This window comes from Saccopteryx leptura, chromosome 2, assembly GCF_036850995.1.
Source record: "Saccopteryx leptura isolate mSacLep1 chromosome 2, mSacLep1_pri_phased_curated, whole genome shotgun sequence".
Classification (NCBI taxonomy): domain Eukaryota; kingdom Metazoa; phylum Chordata; class Mammalia; order Chiroptera; family Emballonuridae; genus Saccopteryx; species Saccopteryx leptura.
Genome location: NC_089504.1, coordinates 114,175,509 through 114,196,297, shown reverse-complemented (window position 1 = coordinate 114,196,297; position 20,789 = coordinate 114,175,509). Strand labels below are relative to the sequence as shown.

The following is a 20,789-nucleotide window of genomic DNA, read 5'->3' as shown; positions in this document are numbered from 1 at the left end:
CCTCCATGCTTGTCAAAGGCTGAGTAACTGTGCCTTCATTCCCTTACAGAAAGGAAATGTGAGTGTGGACCATTCCCCAGGTTGACCCATCTGGCGGAGGTCAACATCATTGAGAGCAATGGCTTCCAAACTCGTCTGAACATAAATAACTCAAAGCAGGAAATATATTTTATATTACACTTAGTAAATACACACACACACAAATTATAATGAAACAATACTTCTCTATACTGCAAGCAAATACTTTATTTTTCATTCTATTGTATCCTATTTCATTTATTCAAAAAATGCTGACTACAACCCACTAAAAGATTGCAAACTACAATTTGAAAGATACTGATTTAAAGCCCACAGAATTAAGAGCAGAAGGGATATAAATGGCCCAAGATACACTTCTGATTATGCATCATAAACCTGTGTCAGATTTGAGATGTCTCTTGTCTGATGGACAATAACGCGTTTTTGTGGAAATGGGTGGGTGGGAAATGGGGCAAGGCCTACAAAGTGGCACAATACTTACAGAATACGACAAAATGGGAGTGCCCAATTTCTTTGAAAAATAGAACAAAATCATCTCAGGGTTGCTGGAGACCCAGAAAAACAAGAATGTAAAATATCCTGAAAGACTCCTCCAAAAGAAAACAAATAGTTTGCCGTTTCTGTAATAATTACTGCTGTCCATGACCTTAGAGTTGTGACATGGAAGATGGATCTTGGAATGGAGCAGAGCCCTTACCTCACTGCCCCGCTGGCTCGAAGCCTGGTTTCTTTACGAGCATGGGGGCCACACAAAAGATCTGCACTCCCTCCTCACAAACAAGTCTGTTTTCCATACAACCAGGGTGGGGAGCTCTTGGGCGGGGTAGTCCCAGATGATATGCAATAAGGTCAGGGTCCTACAACCTTGCTGATGTAATGGATGAGGCACACAAGAAGATGGGCAGAGGGTCAACTTGTCTCTTCTTTCAGAAAGACCATGAGACCTATAGTTCAGTCACCCTGGGGTTGCTGCCATCTGTCCATGCTCCCCTGTAATGTACATTCCCTATCCTGCCAATACCATGGATACACTGGGGGTAGCGAGGTGCAGAAGGGTCTTTCTTCAGGGAAGAGGGCAAGTCCAGCTAGGTGGGATCCTGGAGGCTTGCAGCAGCACACAGTGGTGGCTGGTCAGGATGGTAGAGGGTCTGGTGAACCAGGGTGCGGGCTGCTGGGAGGTCGTCAGGATCTGAGGGTCAGAAAGGGGCTGGTGAGAAGCTGTGGCTCTCCTGTGCCCGATTTCCCAGCCCCACACATTGCTGGGACTCACCCACACCCAGTTCCTGCAACAGGCTCTGGTACTCTGGCTCAGCCTCCAGCAATTTCAGCAGATTGGTAGATTCCATTCGCTCCAGCTGCACCTCCCAGTACACGTAGATCTTCTGGTTGAACGTGACGTACACTAGGCAGGGGCTGTTGCGGCCCTCTTTGCAGGCATACAGGCCTGGCAGGTGTGGGTGGTCAGACAAAGGTCAAGAAGTTTCGGTCACAGTATGGGAGGGTAAGAGCAAGATATGGGCACTAGTCAGCATTTTGACCCTCCCACAGATGTCAAGCAAAAAACTAAAGGCTCTCTTCCTAAGTCTTCTCTGTTGGGAACTCAGTAAAATAGGGACAAAAGTAAGATATCAGCCCCATTCCAGATACAGAAAAAACAGTAAAACAACCCGGGCAGAATAACACCCAAAAATGTGATACCTGATTTTTTTATGCTAGTGAGAGCCCTGAAGTAATGATTCGTCTTGCTAGTCTAAGGGGTAGATCAGCAAAATGTAATCAGAAACTAAGGCTTCTCTGATGTGGCAACCCTCTGCAGAGCCACACTGACCCCTCAGGTCACTGGAGTGTGGATGCCAGAGCACTGCTCCATTCTTATCGTAGTGACCACAGATTCCTCCCTGTCACCCCGAAGAGTGAGAGCTGGCTTCCAAGGTCCAGGCTTGGAACTAACGGGAATGCTCTAGGACAGAGATTTTCAACAGGTGTGCTGCAAGAACTTTTTAAATACATGACTCTTCAGTCAGAGGCGCTGACCTCTTTTCCCTTACATTGTCAAATAAAAAATGACAACAGCCAACACCACAATAGATGTACGGTGTGAATGAGTTAACATTATATCTATTTTGTTCTGTCAAATCAGCAAGGTGTGCCGCAGGATTTTAGTCATTAGTTTACGTGTGCCACGAGATGGAAACGGTGAAACTGCTGCTCTGAGGGGCTGTTCTGCAGAGTCTTGATTCCTCGGGTGGGGTAGAGCTCTCTGATGTCTCCGCACAGACAGATGATAAGAACTCATCCTATTCTTTAAAATAATGCAGATACCACTACCTTTATTTTTCCTTATTTAAAACTATAAAAATGCCTGACCAGGTAGGTCGTGGCACAGTGGATAGACACTGAGGACCCAGGTTCAAAACCCCAAAGTTGCCGGCTTGAGCACATGATCACAGACATGACCCAATGGTTACTGGCTCGAGCCCAAAGGTCGCTGGCTTGAAGCCCAAGGTCACTAACTTGAGTCCAAGGTTGCTACTTGAGCAAGGGGTCACTAGCTTGGCTGGAGCCCCCCAGTCAAGGCATGTATGAGAAAGCAATCAATGAACAACTAAGGTGCCACAACGAGTTGATGCTTCTCATCCCTCTCCCTTCCTGTCTGTCTCTCTCACTAAAAGTAAATAAATAAACAAATAAATAAACAAACTGTAAAAATGGTGATTTAGTACACATCCAGCACCCTCTACTGAAAGAGACACCCTGACCTTGGTGGTGCAGTGGATTGAGTGTCAACCTGGAATGTTGAGGTCACCAGTTCGAAACCCTGAGCTTGCCCAGTCAGAGCACACACAAGAAGCAACTCAACTACTATGAGTTGATGCTTTCTGCTCCTCCCCACCCCTATGTTCCTCTCTCTCTTAAATCAATAAATAACTCCCCCCAAAAGAGCTAAGGAACTCATTTTTTTATGAAGGACTCATTATAGGGCACACTGAGAATGGAAACAAGAGGCCACATGTCAGGGGGGCCTTGGGGCAGGGGCCCACCTGCACAGAAGGCTCGGATATTCTCATCCACTTGGAAGCGGACGACCGTGCGGTTGTGATCAATGATATACGTCTGTCCATCCCAGGCACAGGCAATCACCTCCTCATGCTCATTGCCCTGAAAAAGGTCGGAGACAAGATTGCAGGGATGAGCACGAGCCATTTTAGAGGATCTAATGATAGGGCTGGATAAAATACTAAGGAGCTGTGGACTTGGCTCTGGGTGATAAGCAGCCGGCAGGGAAAGCAAGCCACTGTATGTTTCCTACTGAATTCCTCCCATGTGCCAGGCACCAAAGGGGCTGTCAAGTGAGCCACCTCACATAATGCTCACAACCACCCTGTGAAGTAGGCAACGTTATTCCCAGTTTGATGAGAGAACTTCAGCTTATAGAAAAAAGTCACGCACCCAAGGCCACTCAGCTGGGAGGCGGTGGAATCAGACCTCCAACCCAGGCACGTTCTACGTGACCTCGAAGCCTCGTGTCTGTTTCATACACCATCAAGCATGCGTGACAGCAGCACACAGTGCAGCCCCCACCTGCAGATTCAGCGGCCATAGCCTCCGTCAAGACAGACTCACACAGGACAAGAAAAAAACTTTACATCTGGAGTGGGGACCAATGAGCAACCTCCGGACCCTAGTAGTTACTTGTTTCTCTTTGGAGCTATCACTGCGCTGAAAGGTGCTGAAATGTGAGACTCCCGGAGCACAGAGAACAGTGCTGAGCCCTGAGAACAGCAGCAAACAACTCACTTCAGAGGGAGTTAGATCTGTCTAAAGAGGGCCCTAAGATAAAGGTTGTGAGTCAACTGTGGGAGATTGCAAGCTGACACAGTCCTCACAGTTTAAGGCTTAGTTAAGCTAAAGGCTAAGCTCTTCCCCACAACTCCGTGTTGGCTGTGAAGCTGTGTTTCTACTCGTCCCATCCCCCACCTCACTTGCTTAAGTTGCTAGAGGCAATTTACACGCCCTTCTTCTCACTCTTGTTCAACTGTTTATTTCAGTTATGCATGGTGGGGGATTCCTGTTTATGCCTTAAGAAAAGAGAATTCCTATTTATACCTTGGGAGGATTCCTGTTTATGCCTCAGATATGTGATTTTGTATCAGAGACTTCCTTATTTGCATACATCTCTGCACTATATAATAAAGCGTTTTTGGGGTGGAGACTCGCTCTTGCAAGCCTGGCAATGGGTCCTCTGGATCCCATCCTTTTTCTTTCTGTGTTTATTTTCTAATCCTCCACCGTTCCCACACGAGACCTGCAAAATTATGAGTCGGGTTCGCGGCAATCAACTGTGCAGTGAGAATGGCCTCATGGAAATCTTTGGAAATCTTATCTCTCCACGAGAAGAAGGTAAGAATGTTACTCTCCACCATGTTTTCCACCCACCGTGACATCCAGTTTCTCTAGGGCGAAAAGCTGGTGGTCCACCTGCACCGACCACAGCAGCTTGTCTGCTTCCTCCATAAGCTTCAGTGTCCCTACAGGGGAAGAGGCAGGCTGGGACGGGTGGGCCAGACCCCTGAGCAGACTCCCCAGGCACACAACCTCCTACCCCAGCACTGGTCCATGGCTGACCCAGGGAACTCACCATCCAGGGTGCAAAGTGCAAAGAGGCCAGAGCTACCACTCTCAGACGTGTGGCCTACGGGTGGGACAGAAGGACCAAAAGAAGAAAAATGAAGGTCAAGGCAAGAATAGAGCATATGGGATGAGGGACAGCCAAGGACAAGGAGGGAAGGAGGGAGGAAGAGGACTAGAAATGAGAGAAGGCCCTGCATCTCCTCTCTCAAAAGTGCTATTTGCCTTCAGCACCCTGCCTCATCCCACCCCACCTCACCTCGTTTGATGTTGCCAATCAGGTGAGTAGAGACATTCTTATTGTGGATGCGGCCAGACGTCTGGTGCAGCACAACATCTCGGGCAGCTGGGGTTTCCCTGTGGGCAGGAGACCGGGGCACTAAGATACCAAGTAAGCTGAGTTCTCAGGCACTTTATGACCTGATCTCTGCAAGAGCTGTCAAGATGCAAATCAGCTAGGAAACCCTTTGCTGACCCCATCTGGCCGATGTGGCAATTAGGAAATACAGGGACAGAGGCTACTAGGCTAGAATCTTGGCATCTCTTCCCTTTGCTACAAGGTTAGAGCCAGGATTCCCTGGCTCCCAAAATATAGGTCTTACCTCACTAGGGCAGAGGTGCTTGTGCCAAACCCAGCTGAAGCCACTGTGCCAACTGCAGGCCCATCCACCGCCTTGTACATCCGGGACCTCACCTTGCTCCCATGCATCCCACACCATCCACAAGCCTGCACCCTTACCTACTGCCCTCCGTGGTCCCCTCAGAGGCAGCAGAGTGCCCACTGTCCTTGTTCCAGGTACACAGTAGAACTGCATAAGCACAGCCTGGCTGCGATACCATCAGCTCAGGAACACCCAGAGGCCCTGGAGTCACCGAGAGACTGTCCACCTGTACCAGGGAACAGAGGCTTAAAGCAAGCTGGAGAGAAAGTGGGACCCTGCAAAGAACAGGGGAGAGAGAGGGTGCAGGGGCCCTGGAAGCAGTCCCCCGGGCCCCAAGGAAAGCAGCAGGAGGCATTCTAGAGTTCACAGGTTCCTGCCTGATACCAGCCTCTCCACACGCATCCCCTGCTTCCCCGCTCGCAAGCCTCCAGTGGGGTCTACATCCTGATACAGACCACTTCACACCCTCGTCCTTTCACAGTCCTCATTCTTAGCACTGGCTTCCTTCCTAATTGCCATTACTGTACTAGCAATTTCCCCTAAGACTCTGACTTGAAGTGATCTTTAGATCTCTCTCAGCAAGCTGATAATCTCTTTTTCCCACCCTGTATCTTGGCCATGAATGTTCTTCCACACCCCCTTCAGGAGGCCTTTCCGCCCTGCTCTCTGGCTCTATGGTCCCTCTCCTCCGTGACTCACCTGACCTTCCAGCGTCCATTTCTTGAGTGATACCAGCTGCCCTGCCAGGTGTTCAGTGCCCTCAGCCAGATCCTCCCAGCGGAAAGCCCGGACCACACGGTCTGTGTAACCTACCACCAGCTCGCAACACCCATCTCCATCTGTGGATCCAGAAAATAAAGAGTGTTTGGAGCCAAAGCTGCATTCGTCAGCTTTACTCCCGCAAGCATCCCATTTCCACTCCTCTGCTAACAACGCCGCTGGCATTTTTATCCAGGACAACTTCAAGCCCAATCTGCTGTGGAGCCACCTCACACCCTGAGTCTGGCTGAGGCTCCCCTGCCCTTCCTGTGCTGACAACACCTACCTGTTCCCAGGAGCTCCTAACCCATCTGCTCCACAGATGCTGTCGCTGCCTCCCTCGGATACACAGCTCGAGTTGTGTATCATCCCATATACCTTCCACCACCTTCGAGACAGCTTCTAGCCAAAATATCAGCCCAGCATCTACATGGCTCACTTCCTTGCCATCTTTAATTTTTTATCAAATGTCACCTTCTCAGCAAGGACTTCTCTGACAACTTCATTTAGAACTCTTACCTCAACACTCTTTAGTTCCTGTCTGTAATTTACTTTCTCCATAGCAATTGCCCAAATGAATACTAACTCCATCCTCCCCCTGAATCCCTTGGGATCTGCTCTATTACCCACTGACTCCTACTGCCCCAGGTGCCTAGAAAGACAGCCATGCCCACCGATGTCGCTGATCAGCATGACCTTGGTGTTGGCAGGGATGTGCTGCTTAAAGACCGGACGCTGCTCCTCTCCCATTAGCATCTCGTGGTGCCCGGAAGCATCCTGGGTCCTGGCAGGCGTCAGGTCACACAAGTGAAACCAGCCCTCAGCACTCACCGCCACCACCAGGTTCTGAGAGGTATAGGAGAGATGGACTGGGAAGGGAAGTCTGAGCATAGACTGATCATAAGAACACAGAAGTCAGGGCTGAAGCCATTAACACTCAACAGGTTTCCACCTTGAGACAGGGATTGGTCGAGGTAAAGCCTTGGAGTTACACTCAAGTCCCCAGGTCCCTGAGAGTTCTTACCTTTCCTTTATTGCATACATCTCCAACCCCAACGCAAGTCAGCTGCAAAAGAAAAAGGAGGCTTACGAAGACACAGAGGGAGACCAATACTCCCTAATCTTTATGAAGCAGGAAGGAGTGGGTTTTCTAATTACCATCATTCACTGCAAACCTGTGTCACATGACCTACACTGACAGTCTGCATTAACTGAGTTATTAAGCTATAGGTTTGTCTTGGTTTACCTAGACAGTTATATATATAAAGACCTGAAGTAAAGACAATTTGGGCTCAAAACAAAATCTCTACAGAACAAAAACTCTACAAAACAAAAACTCTTATAGACAATCATGTTTCTAGACCTATTGAAATACTGCCCCCATTTTTTACTATATTTTGTAAGATCTGACAACCGAGGCAATTTCCCTAAAGTACTTAGAAATCACTCCATCACATAAAATCCCCCCATGGGTGTCTAACAGTTGGGAGCATACTGCCTGTGGGCTTCCCTCCCTGAGTCAATGAACCCTGAATTAGTGGCTAAACTGAGTTGCTGGTGAGTTAGGATGCACTGGTGAGCTATGTGGGTCTCAGCCTTGACAGTTCCTGGACAGAAGAAATCCCTTCCCCCACCCTGAGATCAGGCAGTTGAATACTGACCATTCCCTGGCAGGAACAGGTGAGCCATGGCCGGCTGTCATCATTCTTATACACGGACAGCTTTCCATTGGTGTCTCCCACCACCAGTTCATTTAACTTCAAATGGAGAGAGAATAGTGTTAGCATGGGATCCTGCTGACCCACCTCAAACTCTTTTCTCCTGGGCTTATCCCAGGGAAATCACAGGACATCAACTTGCATCTTCATCAACTTTATCAAAAATCTTTTGTGACCAACACAGCCGTAGTTTCCCAGAGTTTCTTTTTTTTTTTATTTAAACATTTTATTGTAAATAGCTCCTCATAGGTATTCCTTGTGCTTCATCCCCACCCACCCTTGTTTTTTTTTTTGTTTTGATTTTTTTAAAACGATGTTTATTTCGGACTAGCGTTTCCATGGGGTGTGGTGTTACATTAAAATGACTCCCCCTGCACAGCAGGGGTAGAATGTTTCTTTGTAACTTTGGTTCCATGCCCAAGACAGGTCTTTGCTTGATCTGCTGAAACTGTTTCCATTGCTGATTTTTTTTTCCTTTACACAATTTATGTCTATAGTTATTTCTTCTGGTTTGACATATACATGTTTCATTAAATGCAGCATATATTGTAGATTTTCAACAGGGCCATGTAGGAACTGTCAAGTAAGAAACCTTGAATAATGGCTTTAAAATACACAGCTGTAGTCCTGGCTACTGGGTAGTTCTTAGCTTTTGATTTCTCTCTCACTGCTGTAAACATTTCTGCCATCATTGAAGGTTTGGAAGCATTTGTCTTTCTGGGGTCTTATCCATGTTTTCAGTCACTCTTTTCTTCTAAGTCCTTTATCTGTCTTTTCTGGATGTCTGTTTTATCTTCCAAGTCACGAATTCTCTGATGGGCCTGCTGCAAGAGCTCCATCCTCTCCTGAAGGATCTGACAGTCATACTCTCTGCTCTTCCTCAGCATCTGCCACCATAACTTCTCCACTGCCGTCCTCAGCTCCTCTTGCTGTTTTTCGCTTAACAACTCACCAAACTTGATAACAGTTTCTTGCTGCAGAGCATTGTACAAAGTAGCTTCTAGTTCCTGGATTCTCATGTAGGCTTGGTCGAGAGCTTGTTTTCTGTAGTCTAGCTCTTCCTCCAGATAGCCTTTGATTTTGCAGAATTGTTCCATGTCACTTTCCAATTCCATCATTTTCTGGTGCAGGGCAGCCTCCGCTCCTTCGATTTGCTGGATCCACTTCTCTGCCAGGGACAGCACAGTGCTGGCTTGAATTATGGCCACTTGTTCTTCATTTCTCAAATTTCCGTTATCACCCAAGATATCAAGCTGCTTTATGAGATCAGGGATGTTCACATCCTTGACACCTTCTTTCATACAGTAGATCTGCAGAGCACTCACACCATCTGAGAATGGGTGAATTTGTAGATTAAATGGAGGGGACCATCTCTCTCTTTCTTCTAGCTCTAGGTTTCGAAACTCCAGCAGCTCATTCTGGTCTCTGGCATCTTGCAGTTCCTGCTGTAACCGGTGATTTTCTGCCTCCTGTTTTTCTATCTTTTCTAAAAGCTCCTGGTTTCTCTTAATGAAAAGTTGTTTATCTTCTACCCAGTGTGAATCCTGCCCTTTCTGAGCCACAGTCGCTTCGAGATCTTCAATTTTGGCTTTATACCTTAGCACCTCTGCTTGGAGCTGCTCTTGAGCCTTGGCCTCTCTCTCAGCATCGATGATGCCTCCAGTCTGCTCCTGCAGGAGGGCATACGCTCTTTGGAGAGCCTGGTATTCTTTTGTTAATTGTCAAAATCGAAGTTCAGATTCTTCAGCAGCTAAACTTTCATCCAAGTCATCATCAGGAGTAGCTGGTGTTCGGTCTGTTCTAAATGAGGCCATGGATGATGTCTCCGAGTCCATGGAGTCCTCATCGTAGCCAATGAATGGGTCTAAAACAGGCCTCTTAATCGGCTTGGAACTTCTTCTATGCTTTCTCCTGCGAATGAGCTTTTCTTGGTCCCTGGTGAGCTCATCAATGATGTTCTATTGCTCAATGACCTGAAGTTTCAGAAATTCTGTCTCTTGTTCTTCATTAGCTTGATCGAGGTCATTCAGAGATTTTAATTTCTTCAAGGGTGGATGGGTTATTTTTTCTCTCATTTCTGAATTCTCCTTGCTGATGGCTTTCAGTTTCTCCTCCCTACGCTGCAAAGACAGCGTCAGTTCATCGTTTCTCTTGGCGAGGCACTTGTTCCTTTCCAGAAGAGGTTTACATTGTTACTCAGTTTCCCACACTCGTTTTAGCAATTCATTTCGTTCATCTCCAAGCAAGGTATTCCTGTCTTCTAATTTTCTTATAGTGGCGTTCAATTCCACTATTCTCTTTTGATTTCTTCGCAAATCAGGGCTGCTGCAGTGCTCGGAGCCGTCTCCTGCTCTCCCCGGAATTTCTCGTTTGGGACTGCTCGTGTTACACTCAGCCTCCTTGACCAGAAAGAGTTGTTCATCCAACGCCTTCTTCTGCAGCTGGAGTTTCTGTACATAGCCTGTTTGGGTCTCCAGTTCCTTCTCCAGGGAAAAGATGAGCCTGTCCTTGGCTTTGATTTCAACCATCAGCCTCCGGATATCCCGTTCCGACTCCCACTTGATCTTCGAGATGGCTTCCTGGTGGGACTGATGCTCACTCCTCAGGTCCTCCCAGAGTTTCTTTATTCCCATTGGTGGGAGTGGTGGTGGAAGTGATGTGTGTCTGTGTGTGTGTTAGGGACAGAGAAGGTTACAGGAATGGGGCAATACAGACGTTATCACGGCAAAATTTGACATCTGAAAAGCTCAATGCCCCACATTTGACTTTGACTCTAATCTGCCCATTACAAATGGGAAATAGGATGGGGTAAAAGTACGTTTATAGTTGCCTGCATGGAAAATAATACAATAATTAACAAACAATAATATAAGAACGAACCTGTGTACTCACAACTATAAGCCTACTTTACATCTTGTATTTTAAAAACAACCCAAAATGTTCAACTTTTGGAGAATTTAAGTTCAAACCTCATATTCAATTAGGGGCCAAGTAAAAAGAAAATATCAGCTCTTGGGGCCCTCGCTCCTTTAGTAAGACCTTTTGATCTTGGTGTGCATGAGTGAATATAGACATGGAGGTGCTGGACGCAGGGCAGCACGAGGAGGCTGCTGGGTGTCAGCATCCATGCTCTGGGCCTCTGGCGCCCTCAAGTGGTGACTAAGCTCTCAGGGCAGGCTCTCTGCATGGAGCCTCTTCTCCACTATTTGTATCCAGATACTCCGCTTCCCAAGGGTTCCCTAAAGGCTGGACACCCTTTCCAGGGGCCAACAGTAGCTCTGAACCCTATTGCCATTAACAGCTTCATGGTTTCCCCTCGTGGGGACATCTAACACCCCTTCCTGTCCTCAAAATACAATGAATATTAGATGATCAGGAAATTTAGTTCTAAAGGCAATGAAGACATAGGAGAAAAACAGTAAGGAAAAGTTAGCAATGAATTGGAATTTATCAATAATGACTTACATGATTTGAATCTTGTTAATTATTTTTTAATAGTTATGGGAGTTACTTATGGGAATATTAGATCAGTGATTTTCTTTTTTTTTTGTGACAGTGTCAGAGAGAGACAGAGAGGGACAGATAGGGACAGACAGGAAGGGAGAGAGATGAGAAGTATCATTTCTTTGTTGCAGCTCCTTAGTTGTTCATTGATTGCTTTCTCATGTGTGCCCTGACCAGGGGGCTACAGCAGAGCAAGTGACCCCTTGTTCAAGCCAGCGACCTTGGGCTCAAGCTGGTAACCTCGGTCGGGATTTTGAATCTGGATCCTCTGCGTCCCAGTCCGATGCTCTATCCACTGCCCCACTGCCTGGTCAGGCAGAATAGATCACAGAAGCATAAGACAAGCGTAATTACATTAAACTCTCCACACTTGATGTTTCCCTCACAGCTGCCCCTGGAGGACTGCTGCAGACAGCGCAGAAGCTGCATGGCACAGAGGTTGGGAGCGCAGCTGCCTGCATTTGAATCCAGCTCTCTATGCCAATATTTTCTCCTCTATTAAACAAGGATCATAACAGCAGTTACCTCCTGAGGTTGTTGCAAGAACTGAGCTAACAGAGGAAAGCACTTAGAAGTGATTGGCATACAGTGAGCACTAATACCAGGTGGTTTTCAAGCCTCCAGTTAAACACCATCAAGGCTACAGATCCATTCTTTTTTTATTAATTTATGATTTTAATTTGTGTTTACAAAGATTCAAGTGTCCCACTGAATATATCCCCCTGACCCCCTAATTCCAATCCATTCTTTTTTATACATTCCTTCAACAAATGAGTCTGTAGTAGGCCTCAATAAAATGTTTACTTAATAAACAAATACCAAAAAAAGATTTTTTAAGAAACCAAGAAAAATCAGAATGAAAACAATTGCCCAGTCAGCCCTTTGAATTTTCGGGTAAAGCTGGACAACCAGTTAGGGGTACAAAGATGAATGCTACAGATTCCCTGCTAAGAAGGACCTCACAGTTTAACAAGGGCACAGACACGAGAATAAACTCATAAAACAATGCGGCAGGTGCAGTGAGCCTGGCAGAGTGAGGAAATGACACTGGAGAGGATATTCCCAGGGCAGCCCATCTGCTCTGTGGTAGCTACAGCAGTCCCCCCTTATCCATGGGAATAAGTTCCAAGACCCCAGTGGATGTCTGAAACTGCAGAGTGTACCAACTCTCCAACATACATACTATGATTTTTTCTATATATACAGAGTATAAGGTTTCATTTATGTTAGGCACAGGAAGAAATTAACAACAACTAATAAAAGGACAATTATAACAATACACTATAATAAAAGTTATGTAAATGTGGTCACTCATTTCAGGGGGTCCCTTGCTGAAGTCTTTGTATACGCTCAATGCTTTCTGGAGTAACATATTAACATCAGTTGGAACATATTTTTTGCTCAGGTCTTCCACAATTTTTTTTTTTTTAGATTTTATTTATTCATTATAGAGAGGAGAGAGAGAAAGAGAAGGGGGGAGGAGCAGGAAGCATCAACTCCCATATGTGCCTTGACCAGGCAAGCCCAGGGTTTTGAACCAGCAACCTCAGTGTTTCCAGGTTGACGCTTTATCCACTGCGCCACCACAGGTCAGGCTCCACCCACAAATTTAATGCCTTTTCCACTTATCACACACTATGGACATCACTTTCACAGTTTCAGATGCAACAGCAAAACAAGCACAAATTTCTTTCTTTTCTTTTTAAAAAATGTTTATTGTATTGACGAGAGAGAGAGAAACATCCATTTGCTCCTGTAATATACCCTAACCAGGGATCGAACCAGCAACCTCTATGCTTCGGGAAGATGCTCTACCAACTGAGCTATCTGGCCAGGGCTATTTTTCTTTTCTTAAGTCGAATATGTTTACCTTTTCACTTAAAGGAAGCACATTACCACTTCTGTTTGGCATATCCAAATTACCTGCATCACTACTCTTGTGCTTTGAGTTCATTAAGTAAAATAAGGGTGACTTACACACAGCACTGTGGTACCAAGATGGTTGGTCTTGATCTGATAACCCAGACACTAAATGACTCACAGTGGGTAATGTATTTCGTGAGAATACACTGGACAAAAGGGATGATTCACATCCCAGGCAGGATGGAATGGGACTGAGCAAGATTCCTTCATGACAATCAGGACAGCATGCAATTTAAAACTTAACTGTTTATTTCTGGAATTTTCCATTTTAAAATTTTGGACTTCTGTTGACTGTGGGTAACTGAAATAGCAGGTAGAGAGCAACTACTGTATAATGCTTCCCAGCAGTTCTGCTTCTCTGTGGTTGATCCTGGCTCTGGAAGCCACCCAGTGACACTAAAGAACCCCAACTAGATAATACACCATCAGTCAGAGATGCTAGAGAAAGAAGGTAAGATTTTTCTGTGATCTGCTTCAGCCTTCTAGAGACCTTCCCTCCCATGTAGCCAGGCTTTGGTGAATAGTTCTAGAGGGTGTGTACTCTATTCATGACTTCTCCCTCTGACTTAGCAGAAAATAAATTATTTTCAAAGAACTTTTGGCTAATAATTTATGAGAATGAAATAAGTCTTTTTCCTGCTCCAAATCTCCAAATTCTGATCTGGGAAACCAGTAACAAAATTTCTGTCCACCGTTATGTAAGCGGAGTTTACCACATTTGATCACTGGCCAACTATCTCATCTACTTGCCCTCTTTCAATTATATTTATTAATAACAGGCAGAGCCCTTCAAATTGCTTTGAGACACACAATCACATTTGCTTTTCATAACAATCCTCATTTATTCAACAAACATCTATTTAGTGCTTACTATGTGCCAGGCACTATTCTACGGGTTGGGAATATAACAGTGAAAAATAAAGACAAAAAAAATTCTTGGCCCTGGCGGGTTGGCTCAGCGGTAGAGCGTCGGCCTGGCGTGCGGGGGACCCGGGTTCGATTCCCGGCCAGGGCACATAGGAGAAGCGCCCATTTGCTTCTCCACCCCCACCCGCTCCTTCCTCTCTGTCTCTCTCTTCCCCTCCCGCAGCCAAGGCTCCATTGGAGCAAAGATGGCCCGGGCGCTGGGGATGGCTCCTTGGCCTCTGCTCCAGGCGCTAGAGTGGCTCTGGTCGCGGCAGAGCGACGCCCCGGAGGGGCAGAGCATCGCCCCCTGGTGGACAGAGCGTCGCCCCTGGTGGGCGTGCCGGGTGGATCCCGGTCGGGCGCACGCGGGAGTCTGTCTGACTGTCTCTTCCCGTTTCCAGCTTCAGAAAAAAATAAAAAAATAAAAAAAATAATAAAATTAAAAAAAAAAAATTCTTACCCTAATGGCACTCACAACTCAGGTAAAAAAAAAGTATAATATACCTAATTTACAAAAACTGACTGTATAATAGTGCAATTGACTTAGAAAAATACAGTTCCCCAAAAAACTGCTGCTATGAAGCTATTAAAAAAGGCAAGTGTATTTCTCTTGTAAATGAAGACAATCAGATAAAAAGGAACCCTGACCAGTAACGGGGCAGTAGATAGAGCATCGACCTGGGATGTTGAGGTCTCCAATTCAAAACCTGAGGTCACTCTCTTGAGCATGGGCATGCCAGCTTGAGCACAGGATCATCAACACGATACCAAGGTTGCTGGCTTAAGCCCAAAGGTCACTAACTTAAGCCCAAAGATCACTGGCTTGAGCAAGGGGTCACTGACTCCACTTGAGCTCCTAGTCAAGGCACATGAGAAGCAATTAATGAACAACTAAAGTGAAGAAACAACAAGTTGATGCTTCTCATCTCTTTCCTCCCTCTTTCTCTCTTCCTGACTCTTTCATCCATTAAAAAGGGGTGGGGGGAATAATGCATATCTAAAGTCACTTGTTAATTTACTATTTAGAAATGCCTCCCTTGATTTTCTTGTAAAAATTGTACTTCTTGGCATATGAAGAAATACAAACCTGACCAGGTGGTGCGCAGTGGATAGAGAGTCGGACTGAGATGCAGAGGACCCAGGTTCGAGACCCCGAGATCGCCAGCTTGAGTGTGGGCTCATCTGGTTTGAGCAAAAAAACCTCACCAGCTTGGACCCAAGGTCACTGATTTGAGCAAGGGGTTACTCGGTCTGCTGAAGGCCCGTGGTCAAGGCACATATGAGGAAGCAATCAATGAACAACTAAGGTGTTGCAACGTGCAGTGAAAAACTAATGATTGATGCTTCTCATCTCTCTCTGTTCCTGCCAGTCCCTGTCTATCCCTCTCTCTGACTCACTCTCTGTCGAAAGAAAGAAAGAAAGAAAGGAAAGAAAGGAAAGAAAGGAAAGAAAGAAAGAAAGAAAGAAAGAAAGATACAAAAGCCCAGAAAACATGATACAAAGTTATGAGAATAACTTTTTCCTTCCTAGAGGGTGTAGAACCAAACAAAGCCTCATAAAATACCTCTCCATCACAGCACAAAGGAGAGAGGAAGATGTTTTAGCCCTTGTTTTTGTTTGTTTGTTGTTTGAAAAGAGTACAGAACAGCAAGGAGGCAGAGTAGGGAGCTAGGAGGACAAAGGGTAGGAGATAAAGGCAATAAGGTGCTTTGTATTAAAAATATTAAATAGAGATAATGAATGAAAAGATAAAGTCTGGAAAAAAGTTTCACACTATCAACAGCCCCACCCCCTTTGATGCTTCACCCTAGAATCTTTTACATATTTTAATCAAGGCACCCCATTATATCTTATTCTGTTACAATCACCCCATCTGATTGTGAGCTACCTGAGGGCTGCGACGATCTAGCTAATTCCTGAATTCCCAGAATGTAGCAGTCCTTGGTGCAAAATGGGCAGTTCAATAAATATTTGCAGAAAAATAGAATCAAGTACAACAATGGCATAACACTTATTGAGCTGTTGTTAACTGTATGCCAGGAATGCTGTTACCTGTGTCACCTATATTAATTCATTTAAACAAGAAAAGGAACTTTTGAGGGAATAGTAGATGAAAACTATTTATGTAACTTAATCAAGGTGTAGCACTTTCAAGTTTCCAGCGCCTCAAGGGACCAAGTGTAAGAACAGCAGAGGTGACCCTGACCGGTTGGCTCAGTGGTAGAGCGTTGGCCTGGCGTGCAGGAGTCCCGGGTTCGATTCCCGGCCGGGGCACACAGGAGAAGTGCCCATCTGCTTCTCCACCCCTCCCCCTCTCCTTCCTCTATGTCTCTCTCTTCCCCTCCCGCAGCCAAGGCTCCATTGGAGCAAAGTTGGGCCCAGCACTGAGGATGGCTCTGTAGCCTCTGCCTCAGGCGCTAGAGTGGCTCTGGTCGCAACAGAGCATCGCCCCCTGGTGGGCATGCCAGGTGGATCCCGGTCAGGCGCATGTGGGAGTCTGTCTGACTGCTTCCCGTTTCCAACTTCAGAAAAATAAAAAAAAAACAGCAGAGGTGCTTTTCAAGCCTTTTTTTGAGGCTTTGAAAGGTAAAGTGATTTTAGAAGGGATGCTCCTGAAGGAAGCATAAGGACAGAAGCAGTGATCTAGGACATTTGATCACCAGGGTTTACTAGGCTCTTATGGTGAATAAGTTACTAAATTAGGCAGAGAATCAGTTATCCATGCTAAAGGAATACCAGACCTGGGCACCTGACGAACTCAGTCACGACGCCCGGGTATTAATATTCCTACAAAGTTCTTCCCTAGGTCACGCCAGCCCTATTGCACATGCGCCTCTCACTCCGCAGGCGTCCACTTCCCGGCCCCGCCCCGGCCGTGCGCACACCCGGGCTGCGTCTCTTGCAGTGCGCATGCACTGACCGTATCGTTGTCCACGTCTCCGAGACAGATTGCGTGCGGGAAGAGGCTGCCACTGAATTCCAGTGCTACGCGCTGCACGTAGCTTACTGACCTCATCGCACTTCCAAGGGTTGCGAGCTAAGGGGTTGGAGAACCTGCTAAATGTCCCCCGAGCTCCTCACCGCTGCCGAAGCGGAAGGCCACCCAAAGCGGAAAGTTACGTCGCAGCCCGAGCCTCCAATCCCGACCTTCGACGCTTAATTGAGAGAGGAGGCGGGGCTTCCGAGTTATCTGGGCGTGGGGCGGGCTTGCCCAGCTACTGATGTGAGTGACAGGTTCATAGTCCACTCCTTTTTGTCTGAGGGCTAGAGCGCGTGGGTAGACCAATCCTAACCCGGTTGATCTGTTTTCCCTTGACATTTAGGCTCTCTCGTGCTTGGTAATTGATTTGGTCTGCTCCTTTTTTGCCCTGGCAATTGTAGCTTCCCAGCCATCAGACCACTCCGAGAATCATAGTATTCGTAATAACTGACAATTGTATGGTTTCCATCAATGTTTTTGTTTGTTTGTTTGTTTGTTTTTGCGACAGATAGAGGGACAGAGACAGGAAAAGAGAGAGATGAGAAGCATCATTTAAAAAAATTCTTTTTATTCATTTTTAGAGAGGAGGGAGAAAGAGAGAAAGAGAACAAGCGAGAGCAGCGGGGAGGAGCAGGAAGCATCAACTCCCATATGTGCCTTGCCCAGGCCAGCCCAGGGTTTCAAACCAGCAACCTCAGCATTCCAGGTAGACACTTTATCCACTGCGCCACCACAGGTCAGGTGAAGCATCAATTCTTTGTTGCAGCACTTTAGTTCATTGTTTGCTTTCTCATATGTACTTTCAGGAGGGGTGGCTACAGCAGAGCAAGTGACCCCTTGCTCAAGCCAGCGACCTTGGGCTCAAGCCAGCGACCTTTGGGCTCAAGCCAGTGACCTTGGGCTCAAGCCAGCGACCTTTGGGCTCAAGCCAGTGACCTTGGGCTTCAAGCCAGCGACCTTTGGGCTCAAGCCAACAGCCATGGGTCATGTCTATGATTCCATGCTCAAGCCAACGATCCTGCACTCAAGGCAGATGAGCCCACGCTCAAGCTGGCAACCTTGGGGTTTTGAACCTGGGTCCTCTGCATCCCAGTACGATGCTCTATCCACTGCGCCACCACTTGGTCAAGCAAGGCACCACAATTATTATTTGTGAAGTTCTTTTTTAGGTGCTCGATGTATTTTAAAGTTTAGGTGTGCTGGCCCAGGCTGATTTACACATTAGTCCTTTAGGAGTCAACACTGTGAGAGTGAGGATATCTACCTCACCTGGGGATGTTGGACCAGGGCTGGTCCTGCTTTCTGAACCTAGAGAGGGAAGGCACTGAGGGCAAGAACTTGGTGCCTGGGGGCAAGAAAGTGGGAAGGATACATTTTGATGGTCAGTTAAGATGAGAACAATGGCCCTAGCTGGGTGTCTCAGTTCATTAGAACATCACCCCACACACCAAGGTTGCAGGTTCCATCCCCAGTCAGGGTACATACAAGAATCCACCAATAAATGCATAAGTGGAATGACAATCAATGTTTCTCTCCCTCTCTAAAATCATCTTTGAAAAAAATTAAGATGAGCCTGACCAGGCAGTGGTGCAGTGGATAGAGCATCAGACGAACACAGAGGACCCAGTTTTGAAACCCCAAGGTTGGCCGGCTTGAGCGCGGGCTCATCCAGCTTGAATAAAGAGTCGCTGGCTTGGCCCTGGCCGGTTGGCTCAGCGGTGGAGCGTCGGCCTGGCGTGCGGGGGACCCGGGTTCGATTCCCAGCCAGGGCACATAGGAGAAGCGCCCATTTGCTTCTCCACCCCCCCCTCCTTCCTCTCTGTCTCTCTCTTCCCCTCCCGCAGCCAAGGCTCCATTGGAGCAAAGATGGCCCGGGCGCTGGGGATGGCTCCTTGGCCTCTGCCCCAGGCACTGGAGTGGCTCTGGTCGCGGCAGAGCGACGCCCTGGAGGGGCAGAGCATCGCCCCCTGGTGGGCAGAGTATCGCCCCTGGTGGGCGTGCCGGGTGGATCCCGGTCGGGCGCATGCGGGAGTTTGTCTGACTGTCTCTCCGCGTTTCCAGCTTTAGAAAAAATACAAAAAAAATAATAATAAAAATAAAGAGTCGCTGGCTTGAGCATGGGATCATAGACATGACCCCATGGTCACTGACTTGAGCCCAAAGGTCGCTGGCTTGGAGCCCAGGGTCACTGGCTTGAGCAAGGAGTCACTCACTCTGCTGTAGTCCCCCAGTCAAGGCACATATGAGAAAGCAATCAATGAGCAACTAAGGTGCCCCAAGAAAAGAATTGATGCTTCTCATCTCTCTTTCTTCCTGCCTGTCTGTCCCTATCTGTATATCTCTCTAGCTAAAAAATAAATAAATAAATAACAAGGAACAGCAAACAGGAGGCAGTCTAGAGAAATACTAGGACTGCAGATACACTGAAGTTTCTGTTTTTGAGGATGTACTGTGGGATTGGCTAGGTCCATTCAACGGCTCTGGGTTACATAGGTGTACCTGGTACTTAAATACATGATCTCATTTATGGAGGGGTTGTGTGTTACCTCATCTTGCCCTGCCACATCTCTGTTCTTCTCTCATCCTAGCTAAAACCCTTAGCTTCATGCGAGGTTTTAAGGGTTGGAAAACATAAGCCAGTTTTAAAATATTTACCTCTAAATGTAAAGTTAAATAGTTTGAATTGTTTTGTTGTTGTTGTTTTTTTTTTTTGTATTTTTCTGAAGTTGGAAATGGGGAGACAGTCAGACAGACTCCTGCATGTGCCCGACCAGGATCCACCCGGCACACCCACCAGGGGGCGATGCTCTGCCCATCTAGGGGGTCGCTCTGTTGCAACCAGAGCCATTCTAGTGCCTGAGGCAGAGGCCACAGAGCCATCCTCAGCGCCCGGGCCAACTTTGCTCCAATGGAGCCTCACTGCAGGAGGGGAAGAGAGAGACAGAGAGGAAGGAGAGGGGGAGGGGTGGAGAAGCAGATGGGCACTTCTTCTGTGTGCCCTGGCCGGGAATCGAACCCGGGACTCCTGCACGCCAGGCCGATGCTCTACCACTGAGCCAACCAGCCAGGGCTGAATTGTTTCTTTTCATTAATACTTCTACACTATTTTCTGTTCTTTTAGCCCTTTGAAGGAAATTGTAAAAAATAAAAAAATAAAATAATCCAGAACAAAATAGATGAGGATCACCCTGCTCCTGTTACCAAGTGTCCTGGCCTGACCCAGTTCTCTGAAATCATACACTGACCCAGCTCTCTGCAATGCCTTAGTTTTATCTTCCTCATCACTTGCCCTCTTGTTCTTGACATTTCTGTGCCAGGCGGGTGCCTATTTTAGCTTGTTCTGTTTTTGCCATGAAGGTCATGTCATTATGATCACAACTTGGATACCATGCCTTTTGGCTTTTATTAAGAGAACAAAATAAAGTTAGAGGGAAAAAATGAGTCTCCAGAGAAATACAGCATGAATCAAATCTTTACATTCCTATGCCTCTCCCTACCTTTGTCAGCTACTTTAACGGCATTGAGTGTTAAACTCATAGTAAGTGGAATACAGGTCTGAACATTGCAGAGCCATGTGGACAGATCCCTGGCTCTCCAAGGAGCACCCTTGTTCTTGGTTCTGTCTAGTGGGATGGTTGCTCAGTTTCCACTGGTTCCATCTACAGTCT

At 46.8% G+C, this 20,789-nt stretch overlaps 1 protein-coding gene and 1 pseudogene across 4 annotated transcripts; both read right to left on the bottom strand.

Moving 5' to 3' along the window:
• Positions 1-236: 236 nt before the first annotated feature.
• ITFG2 (integrin alpha FG-GAP repeat containing 2) lies at positions 237-17,307 on the bottom strand. 4 transcript variants are annotated; one of them, XM_066368576.1, is made up of 12 exons: positions 17,223-17,307; positions 7,751-7,846; positions 7,114-7,155; positions 6,764-6,935; positions 6,030-6,169; positions 5,408-5,556; positions 4,928-5,025; positions 4,679-4,732; positions 4,477-4,568; positions 3,081-3,198; positions 1,310-1,483; positions 237-1,228 (listed from the first exon to the last, which is right to left on the bottom strand). In XM_066368576.1, exons 2-12 carry the CDS (start codon positions 7,751-7,753, stop codon positions 1,125-1,127), a joined length of 1,146 nt encoding a protein of 381 aa, XP_066224673.1. In that variant the 5' UTR covers positions 7,754-7,846; positions 17,223-17,307; the 3' UTR covers positions 237-1,124. The 4 variants fall into 4 exon arrangements, with proteins under 4 accessions (XP_066224673.1, XP_066224672.1, XP_066224674.1 ...); XM_066368575.1 differs by having other exon boundaries at positions 17,062-17,282; XM_066368577.1 differs by having other exon boundaries at positions 17,153-17,282.
• On the bottom strand, positions 8,533-10,440 carry LOC136393873 (janus kinase and microtubule-interacting protein 2 pseudogene; annotated as a pseudogene).
• Positions 17,308-20,789: the final 3,482 nt, after the last annotated feature.